Raw genomic sequence first — 19,035 nt, 5'->3', positions numbered from 1 at the left:
ATAAAACTATGACTTAGTATTTAAAACATTTCCAAAGTCCAAAGTCACAAGGCCGATGACCTCCAATACATATCCTAATCATCTTGTCCAGTAATAAAATACCACAGAAGAAAAGTTTGCCAAAATAAAAATGGGAATATTTATTATCTTTTCTACTAAAGCAATGCAGATCTTTTGAGATTATACATTGGTCTTTGCAAATTTTTCTACAGCTGATTTCAAACTTTTCAATTTTGTAAAAAATTAGACACATACTTCATAAAAACAAAGACACAGGGTATGTCACTGAACAATCGGACAGTATTATAATTGTTAGTAGGGATGAGCAAAGAAAGCTCATGCTTAAACTCTGGCATTTGTATCATTATCATATATTCAAGTGGGACAAAATGGGTACATTATCCTTGCACATTTTTAGGTCCACTTCCCAAGCTTTTAGAAATCAGATAGACTGTTAAATACTGAATTTGACCAAGAGAATCTAAACATTACTTAAGAGTACTACATGCACAAGATGCAGGGGAAGGAAGAAAGTTAGACCCGTGCATACAGTACAGACAAACCGTTACAATGGTCAAACATGCGCTGGACAAAATTTAAGTTTATGAAAAGTTTTATTAGTTGTCATGAAAATAGTTTCAGAAGCACATAAGTATGTATTTTGCAAAGGCATCTTCACTTGGCCTCCTGAACACTCTTGGCATTCTGTTTTTCTTTTGCCTGGAAAACAAAGGGAGATGATGTTAACTTCTGACAAGACAAAGATTATCTTTTTAGAGCTCTGAATACCTAATCACCGTATTTTTCAACATTCAACAAAACATGATGTAGAAAGGAGACATTTTAATTTTAAATTTAGACCCTTCAGAAGTATCCAACTAATATTTTACTAGGTTCATGTATAAAATCTTTTAAGAATACATATAGGTTTAAATATATAATATGAAAAAATCTCTAAGATTAGGTAATTTACAGAGGGGAAAAGGAGAAGTGAAAAAAAGCACTATTTTAAAAACAGAATTTAACCTTCATTTTTCATACCTCCATATTCATTTCATTCAACATAAAAATAACAAACATTTCATGTCACAAGAAAACGTTGCATTCAGATACACTGATTATCACAAACTAAACTCTGAAGCAACCGCAATCTTATGGGTTTAGATCTTTCAATACTCAATAGGTCAATGTTAATAGCTAGACACCCTAAAAAGGGGAAAGCACTGAGCCAGTACATCAGTGTAAGAACAGAGGAAGCAAAGAGAATGAATTTCAAGCCAACCAAATTACCAGAACCTCTCAAAGGTCGCCATCTAGTGTTGGCAGCTAGATGAATCAACAAAACCGAGTATTAAGAGTCCAGGTTGGCAAAAGGGATCAGTCTTGTACACGCATATCTGTATGTATACATTTCAATAAACTTCAGTTCAAAAAGGGATATCAAGATAGTATGGGGAACTCTCACCACATACTAACTGGGGCTACTCATCACAGTTTTATTAGGACTTTTCATTTCCCACGTAGAAAAGCTCAAATAGCATCTCTCGTATCTTATGCATTTAGCTGACACTGAATTGCTCTTCCAGCATGGCCATTAGAAAAATGCACTCGAGTTATCAAAGGGGAGATGCAGTTTGCCTTTGCGTAACAGCGCAAAGTTGGTTGGTCCCACAGTCTCCAGTCTCCACCGGGATTATGCATCTTAAGAACTGCAAGGGACTATCAGTTAAATCAGCAATATATCCGAATGTAGCAGTTCATTTAAACAAACCCATGCCATTTATGCTTCCAAGATATTTGACTGTGATTCTAAGCAGAAGGTATGAAGAATTATAGTAATGTATTGTTGCTTAAAAGTCAGCAAAGAAATGCTTACTTTTTCTACTAATGGTATTAACTGTTGGTGCTCCGCTAGAGTCTTTAGTAATTCCATGATGAAAGGCAGGTAGTTATGTTTTCTTCTAATGTTTTCGATCTAAAAAAAAAATTAATGATTTTGTTAATGCTTTTATATGGCTAAATGGTGATTTTTACCATCCCCGTCATTGTTTGTTCCACCACCTCACCTCCAGATTTGGAGTTGTGTTGTGGGTTTTTTTGTGTGTGTGGTTTTTTTTTTTTTAAAACTTTCCTTCAACTAAAAATAAAGTCTGTCAAAGCAATAAAATTCTGATCACACAATGAGAAAGTATTTGCCAGATGAATTTACAGCTTAAGGCACAACTTCTTACAGTCTTTTGTCATAGTAGCCAAAAACCCCTCAGTGATTAAATAGGTTACCTCATTTAGCCCCTGCTATAACACTAAGAAGTACTGTTAACTGACCTACTCACTGTTTGTTTGGGGGGTTTTTGTTTCGATAATGGTTCAGTCCTTCAGAAAGGCTGGAGATTGGTTTTTCAACTGAAAGGAATGACCCCTATAGACCCCAAGTAGATAACCCACTCTAAAAAATACATGGACTTTTAAGCAGTTTCTACATTATTTCCACATATAGTTAGGAACTTTAAGGGGTTTTCCCCTCAGTTTGAGTGCTTACTTTCACGCTTGGTAAAACACATGCTTTGGTTTTGTGTGTGTGTTTAGTGTACAATTTGTTTTAGTTGTTTCTTGAATTGCATCCTAATGCTGCGGAACAGAATGTAGTGACACTGCTTTAGAGAGAGATGACAATAACAACACTTTACAGCTTGAACACATGCAGAAATATATTTGAAATTAACTATAGAATCATTGAAGTCCTGGTCTGTACCTTCTAGAAAGGAGTGAAAACTTTCATGTTTAGGGACAAAATACAAAGTCTAGTGAAAACATTTCTTTATCCTTTGATATGTGCAATTTTTAGTTTAAAACTTATTTTTAATCTAGCCACTTTCTATACTCCCCTCCCACCAACAAATACGTTAAGGGATTTAAAAAAAAAAAAAATTAGGTTACACATCTTTCTTCCCCCCTCAAAACATTCCTTTAAAAGTATTAGGGAATTATCAAAAAAAGTTGCAAGCCATCATCTTGGAGAACATCTCCCCCTATCTTATTTTCATTAATTCCACATCATTTCAAAGAACCATACACACAGTGCACACACACAAAGTGCTTATGCGGGAAAACGCAGAACATGCCAATTGTGTCTGCCCTGCTTCCCACAGCGGAAAAGAGAGCAGGTAATCTATAACAAAAAGAACAATTCAAGTGCCCTGGGAGAGCTTCTTCACTGAAACCTATGCAAGTACTTATAGGTCAGATTAGAAAATGTACGTGCAAACACAGAATGAATCTATACACCAAGTTCACAGAATCTCCCAATTAGCCTTGATTATCCACCAATGCATCAACATTCTTCATTACTGACAACGAGAGCTGGAAGAGCTTATATGAACGCTCTGTAGAAAGAGAGTTATGACTGGCACCTACAAGTCCCTTAGTAAAAAGAAACAAAAAATCCTACTTCATACAAGGCCACTGTTACATATCGTAATGTAATTAGCAACTCCAGTAAGAAAAGGCAGATGAGGCTTTTGGGGGACAGACCAGTTTCTTCGTGGGAGTTCTAAAACCACCTGTGCTTAAAAAATATTTTAAAAAGTGAGAAAGATAAAGTGGCAAAACAAAGCTACAGAGACTATTACAGACTGACTGGTAAGCCTTATGCTAGAAATAAACACCATTGTCTTTCTAGCACCCATCCAATTCCTTCAGATTAATTGCAACAGCCTCCCATAGACATAAAAGCTGGATTTTGATTACAACTTGTCCAATAGTTTCAACAGAAAAAGCAAGGCTACATACCTTGTATCGTTTTAATTTTTGGTTCTCTTCTTCAATTAACATCTGGTATTTTGCAACTTCTGATTGTATAGAACTCAACATATTACTACTTTGATCTATATCCATAGGCTCCTCCTTTCACAAAACAAAGAATTAAATGGATGATGTTACTTTTTTTTTTAAATTAAGTCTTATCTTAAAAGTATTTCTATCACAGAAAGATTCAGTTTTGCTTGCAATCATAGGAACATGAAAGGAATTTCCACAGCTAGTGATAAGCTCAGGTACTAGGAATAGTTCCAGCACCACAGCAAAATAGTCAAGACAGAGGGCCCCAATGACATTGTCATCCTGCACCAAGTGCTCAAATCAGCTCACTCCAAACATCACTGCATTCATTGTGCTGGACAGGTATGCAGTAATCCTTCTCCGATTTTTTGTTTCTGGTACTCCATTTGGACCAAAGAAAGAAGGAGGTGAGTAATAAAGCAAAGTCACAGAACTATTATTAAATAACTACCCCAGTAACTTAAATATGATGGCCTACCTCTGCAAGTTGCTGCTGTAATTCTGCAATCCTCTGCTCATATATCATCTTTCTGTCAGATACAATAGCCATCAAGTTAAACCTTATCTCACCTTCGCTGTATCTAAACAAGGAACAACAACATAAAACTCCATGTTTTCAAAATTAATCATGAACGTGACAACACTAAAACCTCCTCCATGATTTCATAATAAGGGAATGCTTTTGTGGAAAAAACTTAAACGGATCTACTAATTTAAGTTGTGCTACACATCCAATCTTGCCATGGAATAAAAGTAAGACCTCAGATAAGCTCTGTCCCATATGTAACTCCCAGTAACTTCCTCTCCCAAGCTATAACTATTTCTGTCTGTGGTCACAAAAAATAAATATTGAACCTGACCAAACAAAGCATGATATAGTTGACAACAAAACTTACACCAGACTGCTTCGCGCAACAGTTTTTTTTACTTTCTCATTACCGTTACTTGTTAGAAAACATTGGAGACTTCATGTAAAACACAACATGAAAAATACACAACATGAAAAATACATTCTACAATTAGATTAGCAGGCCTCTTGGAGTTTCCAATCTCCAAATGCAATGTGGTACAAGTGTTTTGCTTATAAAAAGTCTTCAAGTAAAAGACTTCGAAAATTATTTTCTAAAAATGGCATAAAATCAGCTTTATTTCTAACACATTTGGAGTTGCAGTTCGAGGTCAGAGCTAAGAAGTAGAAAAGCTTTTATAGTATGTCTTGCTCAAATTTCTGAAACAAGCCACATACTTAGACAGAACAAGTTCTCCTTAGACACCAGCTGCATGGATATAGTTATTTTCTGGTATTTTTAATTACTGAACACTCAAACTTTATCCATGGGAATGGCACTCTTAGTTTTCAAAGACCCACAGCTGTCTAACTGTTAATAATGTTGCTTTTTCTTTTCCAGAGTACCAGTAGGAGGTCTCTTCACTATGCAGATACCTACTTTGATTAACCATAGAGGAACACCACTTATTTTAGACTTATCTATCGTCACATGTGGCTTATGATGGGCAATAGGCTCTGAAGTCACACAGTGATATGCACACAAAAATGATATAAGTGCCATTCTGTAGAAATTCAGTTGAAAGCCTCTAATTGAAGGCAATTAAGAATAAGGAATATTAAAACGCATATAAGGTGCTATATTTTAAAAGCATCATGACCATTTACTTTTGTATACGTTTCTCTATGACAGGCCGTACAGCACTTATCCAGTCATCTTGATTGCACACACCTAGAAAAAAACACAAGGAAAAAAATTCATTTTCTCGGCAAAATTTATTGCAAATCCAAGACTTGTATAATTCAGACTTCTGCAGCAACTTCAGAGTAGGTAACAAGTTTTTGCTTGGCAACTGCAGTCTCAAATTCCTCAGGTGATGCTTTTTAGTAGGTGGAAGACATATTTTAATAAGGCTGTTTAGATAGTGTATTGGCCAAAGCAATGGAGCAAAACTAAATTTTAAGGGTAAAAACATCTGATGTTTATTTTGCTGATAACAAAGAAACAACGGGGTGGGGAGAGCATGTTAGGTAAGATTTTTATGACCAAAAAGAAATTAGATGGTATTACAACATAAAAGTAGACAGCAAAAGTATGGACAGTCACAGCTTTTCCCTTTAGGCAAAGAGTTAATACTATATAGATGCAATATAGTGTTAAAAAGTCAGACCCAGAAAAAAAATACTTGGAGGATATATGATTGAAAACTTGATTTTAAGATAAATAAGAAATGACCGTGAGTTATTCTCTCAAGTTGATAATGTGTCTAACAATTTCAAGACCTTAAAGCAAACAAAGAGACTCATGCTGTTGTGACCATAAAAGTTCAGTTACTGGTAGGTCTTGCAGACTGTATGGTCTCCCTAGCAAGACTAAAGATGAGATTTAGCAGTAAGCCATTACTCAGCCTAAAAATAAATAGAACTGTAAAAGAAAACTGGGAACACACTGCAAATGGAGTGTGGAACATACTGAGATTATCTCAGACTCAAATGTAAGCGCAGACGCATGATAGGCGCTGTAGAGCTTTTCAAGACACAAGATGGCACACAGACCGAAAGTTAAGAATGATTACAAGACGCAAACAGGAACAAGTCTTACAGAGAACAAAACTGCGCTAAAACTAGCTAACCTTATTTAAACTATTGGGAAAACATTTGCTATGTAAGAAAGAGGAAAACATGTAAACACCGGGCGCATAACGTATAAAAAGTGTACGGAGTCAGCTCTACACAGGCTCCCACAGAAGAAAAACTATAAAATAAATGAATAGTTCATAGTCCACCTGGAAAAAAACCCAGCTTTGCGTACATAACATGGGAGTTGTGTTGCACGACAATATCACAGAACAGAAAACATGGGGAATATTATCAAAAGGAATTGCACGCTATTTGTAAGGAAAGCCAAAAATTACATAGTTCTACCAGGTTTTGTTAGAGATAGCTGTGAGGCCTTGAGTAATGTTAAGGCAAAACCTGCTGAGGAAGGGGGAAGCATGTTAATGGCAAGAGAGAAGCGGGAACAGGTAGTTTCTTCTTCCTTAAGGTTATACATCCTTGCTGTGCAGTATGTGATGATTCACTCACACCCTCCGTTGGTTGGCCCACCAAGTATGGTCACCTGAGATTAAGGCTGGTTACTTGACACCAGGGAGCACCATCCCACTCTAGGCTTACCTGACTATAATGGCATAGGCTAGTGTTGCTGAGGGAAACACTCCCACCCTATCACCACGGACAATTCTGGGTGCCTATGTGACCAGAGGGGTATAAAACATCACTGAGAAAGAACACTCAGTGAGGCCTCCTCTCAGCTGGACTGAGATCCCCCACTATGCTGTATCTCTGCGTATCAGGTTGTACCATCTCTCTCTCGCTATATCCATTTGCTGTGTGTTAGAATTATGCTGCTATGTTGTATAAATATACTGCTATTAATTACATTTCGAAGTGTTATTGCTGAGGGTGTTTGCTCAGAAGCATCGGCTTGAACCGTTAATAAACTGTATTCACCTAACAAACTGTGACTAATTCTTTGCATAAACTGCATGACAATAAGTCAGTGAAGTGGGATTATCTTACCTGACACATCATCAGTGAAGTAAGTGTTTGGCCCAAGTTAGGTGCATGACAACAGCTCAGAACAACAACATTTTTTCCTCAAGCAAGGAGAGCAAACATCCACAAGAAGTGGGTTATACAAACTTATCTCTTGTAACAAAACTATGAAGGTATTAGAAACCCACTGGATTGCATGGCCTGTTCATATGATTACTGAATGAAAGGAGAGACAATCAGAAACATGGAGGAAGTAGGAAAAAATTGCATTTTCAGATCAACAAAAAAACAATTTAAGTGACTGCAAAGAAGTATGACCCTGAATAGCACGTTAAGAAAAAAAATCAAATGTATGTTTTATTTAAGAACCAAACTTGGTTTGGTTCCATAACATACAACCAATTTGTTGCAATAAGCTATTGTTAACATGAAGGATGTTCATAAAAAAATATGAAGTATTACCTAAATCAATCGGTCCTTCCCTTAAGCCATCTAGTTCATACAGCCGTCCATTTACAGGAACATAGCTTACAAAGTGAAACGCATCTTCTTCTTTTGCTGAAGACTTCGCATCAAACTCAAACATCTGTTGTCTGCAAAGAAAATTAAAAATCCCTCAGATTAAAAAGAATTTGCTCAGATTTTGCCTAGATTTAAAACATGTATTACCTGGCAAAACTGTTGTGAACTTGTCGAATTACTTCCGAGTTGCTTAGCGCCAAACCTTTCATCTGAAAGTAACAAAATTAAACTGTAAGCCAAAGATTTAACACTATAATACTTAAAATCCAGAAAATAGTAGGCACTTACCGCAGCATCAAAACTTTGTGAAAATTCTTTAAATTCTGACAAAGTCTCTCCTAGATGGATATCTTGATGAGCACAATTTAATAGCACACTCACTATGGCTTGAGTAGCACAAGCATTATTTATTACCTAGAACAAGAGTATTGAAAAACTGTTCAGTACTGATGGTAAAAATTTAATTTGAACCAGGCAACATCTTCATTACAAACACACACTTTCTATGCTGATTCACATTAGAGCTTCACCCTAAAAACTAGCCTGAGCAGCCACCGAAAAGCCGGTGCTGTACAAGACTAAAAGCACTGGATGGCTGCCATATACAGTTCATTGATAAAACTGTCTTTCACACCTCTGCTTAGAAACGCTCTCATTCTGCTGCCTCACCAACACCCTGAAGTGATTAATTAGGGACAGAAAAGAAATACAGGAACCCTCTGATCTCAACACAACAACAAAGTACTACTCAAAGTAAGCTGGCCAAATTACATCTCTCCAAAAACTCTCCAGAAGAGAATGTCCTTCAAATGATCAGAATTCCTACCAGGAAAATATTAATTTGGGCCAATAAAGCATATTGTGGAACCTAGCATTTTTATGAAAGACTTACACTGGACAAAAAAATTTCATATATCCTAGGGGTAAACTAATAAAACCCAGGTGTCCCAAGATGTAAAGTTTTGGTTTTTTTTTAAAGTTGGTGTGCTGTAAAATCAAGCCATATGGTATTTTAGATTTTTCATTCGTTTCTTAATGTAAGATATACCTACCCTTTTAAACCTAACATTTACGTTACTAGTTTGTGTGACACTGTTCCTTAAAACTTAAGCAATAAATATTCCATCTTAGAAAATATAAACAAACCCCTGTCTAAACAGCCATGTCTTCGATACTGCTTAGCAATCCCCAAGCTAAAATACAGTATTTAAAGGGAGACTACATGGATTATTAAATATAATCTGAGATTTAATTAAAAGCATCATAATCAAATGGTATAAGGCTATAATACAAGAAAAACATCATATTAGCAGGTATTTTCCCTCAGGGAGCTATAGACTAGGACAAATAATGTATCTTCAGTTTATGAGACTATTTTGCAATTGAAAATGTTACTTAAACCTTAGACTGGGAGAGAGGATGTTGATTTTCTATTAAAAAAATTTAGAATTATTTGAGGAACTACTTCCAACAAGAAAAGCAAAAAAACAAATACACACACACACAACCTGGTTTATGATCAAAGCTAGTCCCTAACAATGGAAAACCTGCTATGTTAATCCTATAACCCACATGATATATTCATTTTCTATACTTCAAGGTGTTCTCAGTTCAGGTTATATCCATATAGTGAAGATGATAAATAATAAAGCACTTAATTTAGTAAAAATATGCTCTAGTTGACTTATATGTTAGTCAAGGGAGTCAAATACACACGCAAAACAGACTAGAGCAACTGAAATTCAAACAAATTGCAGGTACACAAGTTAAGCACTAGAGGTCACACAATTACAAATTACAAAATAAAGGACATGGAAAACAAAGGGCAGCAAAATAATGAACATCAGCAGAAAAACTAAAAAAGACTACTAGAATGACATAATTCGAGAGAATTAATACTCTAACATAGGAAAAGGAACAAAGAACTAAAGATTCTCTGAGACATGACTAGAGAACTATATTGGAGACAGCTGTGAAAGGAGTACTGGGGTGAAAGCAGGAAGACCCCAAGTGCATTAGAGTGGACTAACCTGAAGCAGTGACTACAAACACTGTAATTAAGTTGACGGAGAAAGGAGAAAGAAGGCACAGACACTAGTGGTGAAAAGCTATGAGAACAGTGCTACTACAGTGAAGGGAGGGTCATCACTACAGCAAACTGCACTTGTTAACAGATACCTAATACAGGAGAGACAGCACCAAGTGGTAACTATTTCTACTGAAAAATCAAGATGGAACAATCATTGCTCTGGCAGACCACTAACCCAATAATGGCTTCAAAAAAGGCAAGGTAAATTAAGAGAAATTTTGTACCTAGAGGCAAGATCAACAAAAAAACTGTGTCAGACCAGCTGGATACAGGAGCTTTAAACAACAGCAGAAATAGGAGGAAAAATGGAACTCAGGGGAATTTCTGGTCTCATCTTCAACTTAAATATACTTTTGTAGTCCAACTACAGTATGAGAGAAGTCTGTTTAAGTATCTAAGGACCAAACTAAACAATCTCGTCTTACTGCTTGAAAACAGTATGCAGCAGATGCAGGTCTTAGAAGAGTGGCACTCAGCTTTTGAAATGGAAGTACATTATAGAAGTACAAATGCTATTTAGAAAGTAAGAAGCAAGAGATAAGGAAAAGGCAGCTAGAATAGTCCTGTAGCAGAGGAACAGAAGCAAGTGCAGGTGATACACATAAAAAGCCAGTGTGTTCCTAGATCTAGGTGACATGAGAGAACTATAAAGATAGATGGAAGGACCTTACTAGTGGTAGTTCATGGGCAGGGTGAAAAGCACAGAGTGAAGAGGTGATTGCAGTAACAGATGTAGATGAGTGCAAGGTTTATTTGTCAGACAGGCACAGCATCCTACCAATGCATACAGCCAGTCCAGCACTGCTACACACACAAGCTAATGAGTCCAAGAGAGAAATTTGTTATCTACTATCTACTCTAACTTCCAATGTATCCCTTACTTAAGGTGCCTCAGCATCAACATAAAACATTTTCTGCCTTTAGATAGCATAACAGTGTATGGAGGTTATCCCCAAAAGAACTTTATTTTGACTTGAGGAGACCTAAGAGGATTTTCTATGTTTTTCCAGAAATCCCAACATTTGTGTCTATATTTCTGTCCAGGAAGTTCTGGTGAGATGTTTGACTGACCAATATCCAGGACTCCAACTTAAAACCAGATACCTGTACTTGAAAGATATTGCTAGTTAAGCTACAAGGCATATTTAATAGTTGAAAGAATGTAACAATATATGTACTAATATGTATACGCACATTGGTGAGATTAATCACCAAATGAAGAGTAGCTTAATCAAAGGAACCACTTGAATAGGCTACTCTGGCACACTCTTCAATTAAAATGCGTTAACTTCATAAGCATGCACCTTTCCCTAAGGGTCCAGCCAGAATTTCTGGAGCAACTATGGCTGATGTACTTTAAGTCCTTGACTTGCATCCTCTACCTGATGGATTATGTATTTGGTTTTTCAAAAAAGCTGTGGAAAACCCTGTGCTGCAATTGGTAGAGTAAGCAGCAATTCTCTAGGGTTCACTTACTAAGCACTCAGTGTCACAAAACAGTTGGCTTTACAAAGCTCAACGTGAAAAATTCGGCATGAGAATGAAAGTTCCAAAACCTATTCTTGTTTAAAAACCCTATCCAAGTTTATTTATTTATTTTTATTCCTTCAGAACAAAGTTATTACCTTCCCATAGTTATATTCAATTACTGAAAATCTCTTCCTGACTTTGATTAGATATGTTACAAGTTCATTTTACTTCTTACGAAGTTATTATCCCAAGTTTAGCTTTAGACACAGATATCTGCTCTATCTTAATTTTACCAAACATGAAGATGTCAAATTTTGAGTTTGAAATCAACTGAAGTATTTGAAATGTTAATAATACATAATATGCTCCCATTAGTGGCACAAAGATAATAATGCTTTGATATTAACAGTGTAAGTCAAAAGATCCTCCTTCTGAAAGTATTTTAGTTTTCATTCCCAATTAATGAAATTAATGTTTTATTACAACAGCTGTAATGTTCTATCATCACAATGCATTGTAAAATAAATACATGACAAAACAAAGGCATGATACCACTACTTCAGGGATAAAATTCGAAGAGGTTATTAAACTAAAATTTTGTACGTGAGCCTGCAACAATGGGATTCTATTTTGTCCAGAGACACTTCGACTTCCGCAGTGAACAGCACAGAATACAGCTATTCAAAACAGCGCTGAAAGTAGCTGAATACATTGTGTGGTGCAATCACGTAGCCACTGTGTGTAAAAATAACAGCAAGGGCCTACTTAAGCAACACAGAAATCAGGAAATTCAGAGTTAAGGCTGAAATTGTATCCTTAACTCACCTCATTGTGCCTAGGTATCCTAGCTCAAAGGGTATGTAAGATCATCCAGAGTTCTGTGGCCTCAAACAGAGGACCAAATCATACCTAGGCATAACAGGGAGGCCAAATTTAACATGAGTGCACATAAAAGTGACCATTGAAAAAAAATCCTTTAATATGCATGCATATTAGACTTCAAAATTCAACCCCCGCAACATAGTCATGGTTTAACTTTGAACAAGATGTGGCTGTCGTTTCGAAATCAACTACAATATCGCTATGAAAGTGGAGATGAGTAAAACGTGAGTATGTACAAGCTTCTTATCAAAACTGTCTTTACTAATGCAATTTTAAAGATGTCTTTGCTAGACACAGTTTCAGATCTGTAGCCTTTTACAACTAACTAGTGTTTCCCCTCCCACAGAATGAAACAATTTAAGATGGAACATCGACCAGAAGCAGAGCCATGCTGTAATAGCATCATTTATTTCCCATGCTAAACTGTTGTTACATATTAAACAGTTGGTCTTGCTCATACAGGATTCAGAATGACACTTGAAAACTCCTCTGCAGTAAAATGGATTTACCAGATCTCTTTAGATAGTAACATTGAAAAGAAGAAAACGTACGGGAAAGGAAAGAGTCAAAGACTTCTTGAGATTTTTAGGGCTCTAGTGTCATGTCAGTTTTGAAGATACAGATCAACAGACCAAGAACCTTAAATGTCAAAAATTCTGCTAATGCAGAAAACAAATCTATGTGTTCAAGGGTTCCAGCCTACAAACGAACATATGGTTATTTTGCTCATCACTTTTGTAATAAAGAAAACAAAAGAAAGTCTTAACATCTGAAAAAAGATTCTTGAAAGGTAACAAAACCCCATCCTCAAAGCCGTCATAAAATTTGACTTAAAACATGTATAAAGAAAATAAAAGAGGCACATGAACCCAGCTACAGGACAGCTGTGAGGAGTTGCTATTTTACAACAGAAACATGTAATATTAATGCTTGTCTTCCCGGATGACTCAGTAGAGTTCAGAGACTGGTGTTTCAAGAAATGCAGTAACGTCAGCACTACTGTAAGGAAACTCCTGTTTTCTCTCACTTACCTTTTACCAGATTTGGCCAGTACAGACTCACTGAACAAATATAATCTCATACTATGTCAGGAGACCACCCCAGAAAATATGCAGAGATGTACAGAAAACTCATGGAAATTCAATGAGCAGCCGAGCCATTGCAAGAGAGGAACAAAACCACGAAGTCAAAAGGAGGCAGGTTAGGAGGATGCTGCGGTTTATCCCCCGTCAACAACTAAGCACCACACAGCCACTCACTAACTTCTCCCTTCCCCCAGTGGATGGGGAAGAGAACCGGAGGAAAAGGTACGAAAACTTGTGGGCTGAGATAAGAACAGTTTAATAACTGAAGATAAATGAAATAAAATAATGACACTATTACAACGACAACATAATGAAAATACTATTACTGCTACTACTGATGATAATATGTGAGAAAGGAAAAAGAGAAAAGAAAAAAATAAAAAAATTATTCAACCGCTCGCCACCAGACGACCAATATCCAGCCAGTCCCTGAGCAGCGACTGCTCCTCACAGCTAACTCCTCCAACTTATATATCAAGAACAACATTTGACGGCAAGAAATGGCCCTTCAGTCACTTTGGTCAGCTGTCCACACTGTGTCTCCTCCCAGCTGTGGGGAAAAGAAACAGCTGGGAGGACAGAGGCAGTATGAGAAACTGAAGAAGTCCTAGGCGCAATATAACCATTGCTTGACAACAATTAAAAAACATCAGTATGTTACCAAAATTCTTCTTAGCACAAATTCAAAACATAGCCTCATACTAGCTACTGTGAAAAAAAATTAACTCTCTCCCAGCCAAAAGCAATACAGAGGACCAATACATCCTGCTCTCATCAGCGGCAAACCATCAGATCAGCCATTTGCTTGAGAAAACACTACCAATCCTCAAAACACAGCTTGTCAAGCTGGACCTCTGAGGCTATCTTCCTCCAATGTGAAAGTCACCAGAGCTAGAAGGGTATTACAAATCCCTCCAAAATATCAAAACCAGTTTTTTTTCATTTATCTGTTGACTTTTAATTTTAGTTTCTTTGTGACTATTTCACTAGTTGTTCAGTCACAATAACCTCAGTCCAGGCAAAACTGAACTGACAAGAAACACAAGCACATATATGTATACGTCTACAAAAATATTTTGCTAAGCCATTGCACTCGACCAACAGACAACACTAAAACATGAAAGAGATACTCTAATTTTAAACTCTTTGCAAGTTACTTTTGAAACATATATTCCATGCCATCAAGTTGCATGACAAGAACTATTATTTTAAACCAGTGAACACTTCTAGAAATTGCTTTCTATGCTGAAATTAATGAATTCAGTCTCTCCCTCCTTAAAGGCAACAGGTGAAGGAAGGGGAAGATGAGAACATTCCAGCACCTTAACAAACAGATTTCAGGCTTAAGAAAACAGTAATATATGGATGCCTCAAAGAAAGCTACAAATAAAGAAGAATTTTCATTGTTAGCCTTTAATTTTCTGGTTTTGTTAGCAAGTCTAACATTATCCAAATTCTCTGATATACATTTTGCAATCCCCACTTGAGGCTCAACAAAGCTGCTTAAACACAGTGTTATGCTTCAAAAAAGTTAAGTGGAGGGGGCAGGGGAGAATCAAAAGAAGTGGAAAAAGCAGACAAATGCTTTGAAAACTTTTCAGGATCCACAAGAATAGTAATTCTTGGAGAACGTCACCTATTCACAGGAAACGAGAAAGATGAAATTCCCTGAATGAGGGCAAACCTTCATTTTAAGAAAACCTCTCTAGATTCGTATCAGAGCAATTTCCTCCTGCTAAGTCGCAACCCTCTGAGAATTATGTCAAGGATTTTCCCTGTGATTCCTTGCATCAAGGCTATCCTGCAGCCACAGCCTACTGGTCACTGAGTGTGTTTGACTGGGTAGAAATCACAACCTACAAGTGCCTCTCAGACCTACCACCCTAGAAGGACATTTGGCAAACTAGTGCTGACCACTGTATCATAAGAACGGTGGACACTGCTTGTCAGGACTCAAGAGCTGCAGCAGAGGAAGAATGAAGAAACCAGTATTAAAAAATGAACAAGGAATGAAGTCATTCACAATAGCATGAAACAGTAAGGTGATTATAAAAGAAGCAAACTAAAGATGATTATCACAGGCACAGAGCAGCCCAGAGAGCTGCAGATGTACCTAATGTTTCCATATTTCTATACTTTTAGCTAGAAGTGTGTGAAGACTTTTTTTATGTGCTGATTTTTACAAACAAAACATTTCTGCATTTGTGTGTGTAAATAAAACCAACATACACTACATAAAACCAAAAAAGCTCAAAACCAACCAGTCTGTGTCAGACTTCATGGAAAGCCTACTAATTTGCACTTTGAGATTAATGTTTTGTAATTAACACATGTACTACTACACTTCTTGTTTGGAAAATGTATTACTGTTTGATAGGCAGGTCTTGAAGAAGAGCTAAGTGCTAATACTTTCATTCTGGTTACTTTCTCTTGCTTTTCTTGCTTGTAAACAATATGCATAGCAGCCTGTCAAAGCTAACACAGAATTTCAGTACTACTTGATATTTAATAAACCACAAAGGATTACATTAGCAAAAACAATTTTGCCTCTAATTTCCAATTTAAACTCACCTTTCCAATTTAAATACTTGAAACTTCCATGCCAAAATGGTCTGGAAACCTTTAAAGGAAAGTATTATCCTAGAGTTATACTGCCCTGGCTGCAGATCATTTGAGGAGCACAAGAAATAAGAAGTGGACCAAAATAAGTTTTTCTTCCTTGAAATGCTGAGAACATTTATCAAGTAGATCTTCATTGCAAAGAAGAGTTACTTGGCCTTATAAGAGAAGGATGACAAGTAAATAACAGCTTTACTCTTCTATACCTGATGATATTTTTCTCTGACTTCACAGATCAGTATGATTTGCCTTTTTAATAATCTTTTAAACACACAGTTCGTAGTGTCACAGAATTTGTTAGCTATTTCACCTTGTAAAATTTTAATTTGTGTACATATTAAAAGAAAGATTTAATTTTTACTTTATTTTTCAGTATCAGAAGCTATGATTCACAGCATATCCAACAAAAATACTGAACTTGCCATACCTGTTTAGCAAAAAATATTGTATCCAGTCTGGAATCCTGAACAACAGAACCTGCTGGTTCCTCTCCAGGCTGCCACTTGAAGAGGAAAATCAGCCCATGTACTGGCCTAAAAGATGAAATAAATGGGGAAGGGTTGGAGGGGGGAAAAAATAAATCACCTGTACTGGTGGAAAATACCAAAGACAGAAACCTCTACTGTATTTAACTGTATGCTGGTACAGTAATTCTGTCAATTATTTCTTTCTAAACATAGGGAACATGCACTGAAATTTTCAGATGTGGTCTTTTAATTAGGCAGAACATACTTCAGGCTTCTTTCCATATATGCTAAACAATCCCAATTTGAATTAGCATTTAGTAATTTTCGTAAATCAGGACCAGTTTTCCGAATGTGTTAGTGACAAATAGCTATAAAAACATTTGTCGATCATATTTGCTGAAGAGCAAATCACAAGAGCTGAAACTAAAGTTTTGGTAATCCTCTTTGGCATAAATGAAATATTCAAAGAGGAGCTCTTGTGAAACGTCACATTTTGAGTTATCTGAGAAGTAAGAGAAAGCCAGTTTTCTCTTCTCCTAAAACTGTGTCGTACTTTTCAGACCGCATGTCTTGCGCAGTAAACAGCTTTTACTTGCTGTTGCACTGCATTTAGCATTTCTGTAAAAATTAATAAAGGAAACAATTATTATAAAATCTACAGCCACGTTAAAGCAAAAACTTATTCATCGTATCAACCTTAATTTAAGGTCATTGCCACAAAAGGTTTATCTAAAAAATGTGAATAAACTACCATACTTGTTATATTCTTTAACTCTACGCATTTAAGTATTTTACGAGTGCATGGGAAGGAATGAAGCTGGCCATCACTCAAAACTACAAAGATACAGATCTGACAGTACAAGCAAGCAAAGCTGTTACTTCATCAGAACATTACATGTTTTATTCCCCAATTATCATATGAAGTATATAGCGCAGGCAGCAAATAAACCATTTCTGAAGTAACATTTCTGCCATTCAGGTGTCACTAGTCAAATATCTTGAGTCAGACAAAAATTTTAAAACTACGTCTTCTGTACTAATTGTTGTCTTTCGAAAGGTTAATTATACAAGCGTTGGATATCCACAAAGGTATAGAGTCCGGTCTGGGTTAGGTGACATTTTCCTCTTAATTTTCTATGTGAACACAGATAACAACACATCATGGACAAAATAGCAGCAGAATTAGTATTGCCTAATGAGGGCAGAACCGTTCCATTGTCAGTTATAACAAGACTGTATGCCTTCAAATACATATGGAAATGGTTCTGCAGGAAAAACTAGTTATAAAAGTAGGTGAGTACAGTAAATTAATTTAAGGCAACAGATGCAGTATCATGTTAAGTGAGGAAAAAAAGTGATAAAGGAAAAATGGAACAGAAGTGTGTCGAAGAATTTGTCAAAGGATATAATGCAAGCCAATGGCAAACTTATTAGCAATCTATTTTCACATTCTAGCTGTTATTATAATCTCTGTCTAAAATCAGAAAAGCTAGTTTAAGTACCAAGACATTAATAAAAAACAGTTTAACTGCCAGATTTAATTAAATCAAAATCCGAGTGAACTTCTGTGGAAATTGAAGAGGGGGAAAAAAAAACACCACCAAACCACCACCCACAAACCAAAAAAGCCACCAAAAACCACACGCCTTCAGTGACTTTCAGACTAATGTGAATAAAACATGCAGATTAGAAAAGTGCCTTACTTCAATTTTTCAAAGTTCTCTGGTTCCAAACTCCATATTTCTTCAACTTGTGCTCCTCTACAACCTGAGATAAGAAAAGATACGGGTTTCTTCAACTACCTCCTTTAAAAGGGACACAGTCAGTAAAGACAGATACATCAAAGAATTATGATAACTCTTACAACTTGTATGTCCAGGTTGTGTTAAAGCCTGTAAATAGACTTTTACATACCTTCATTAAAAAAAATAAAACCAACCAAATAAGACAGGTCGAGAAATTATTTCAGTAATTTCTCCTGTGTATGGTTATATCTTTAAAGCATAGCTGCATTTAAAAAAAGAGATTAAGATATCTTTGGTCACCTCATGTCCTTTGCTCGACTGAAAATAATACTGTTTTTAAGGACACTTTTAGCTAGTCCAAAGCAGAACTTAAATCATCTATCTCCAGAGAAAAATGCACGGTAGTAGACTGAAAATACTGTAAACAATACACTCAAGCAAGACGTTTGCGTAAGACGGAGACCAAAAAGTTCAAATACTTAGTATGTGGGAGAAAGTTAAACAGAAACACAAAATGAGAAGAATGCCTGGGCTTCGCTTGTGAGAAAAAGATGTGACAGAAGTCACAAATCAGTCTAACCAGTTTACTGTCAAGCACGAGAGCGCAGCTCGCTCACAGCCAGTTCCCACAAGGTCCTTTCTCCCGGAGGCCGCGTGTCCGAGTCGGCGGGCACACGACCCTCTGCAAGAGCAGGTACGCAGCCTCTGTTCATCCAGCCCCAGCGTACACACGCCCTGGGCAACCGGACGGGCT

General features: G+C 36.5%; 1 protein-coding gene across 1 annotated transcript; it reads right to left on the bottom strand.

The window, feature by feature from the left end:
* Positions 1–115: 115 nt before the first annotated feature.
* Positions 116–18,303, bottom strand: UCHL5 (ubiquitin carboxyl-terminal hydrolase L5; the record flags this gene model as incomplete). Its single annotated transcript, XM_010153471.1, has 10 exons — positions 116–720; positions 1,877–1,975; positions 3,790–3,903; positions 4,316–4,418; positions 5,513–5,576; positions 7,865–7,995; positions 8,072–8,133; positions 8,213–8,338; positions 16,497–16,602; positions 18,240–18,303. Coding segments are annotated over 10 exons (914 nt in total), but the record flags the coding sequence as incomplete, so codon positions are not given.
* Between the last annotated feature and the right edge of the window lie 732 nt (positions 18,304–19,035).

Source organism: Eurypyga helias, unplaced genomic scaffold (genome assembly GCF_000690775.1).
Source record: "Eurypyga helias isolate BGI_N326 unplaced genomic scaffold, ASM69077v1 scaffold7946, whole genome shotgun sequence".
Classification (NCBI taxonomy): Eukaryota; Metazoa; Chordata; class Aves; order Eurypygiformes; family Eurypygidae; genus Eurypyga; species Eurypyga helias.
Note: the sequence above shows the minus strand (reverse complement) of the source record. Positions and strands in the feature narration are given on the sequence as shown.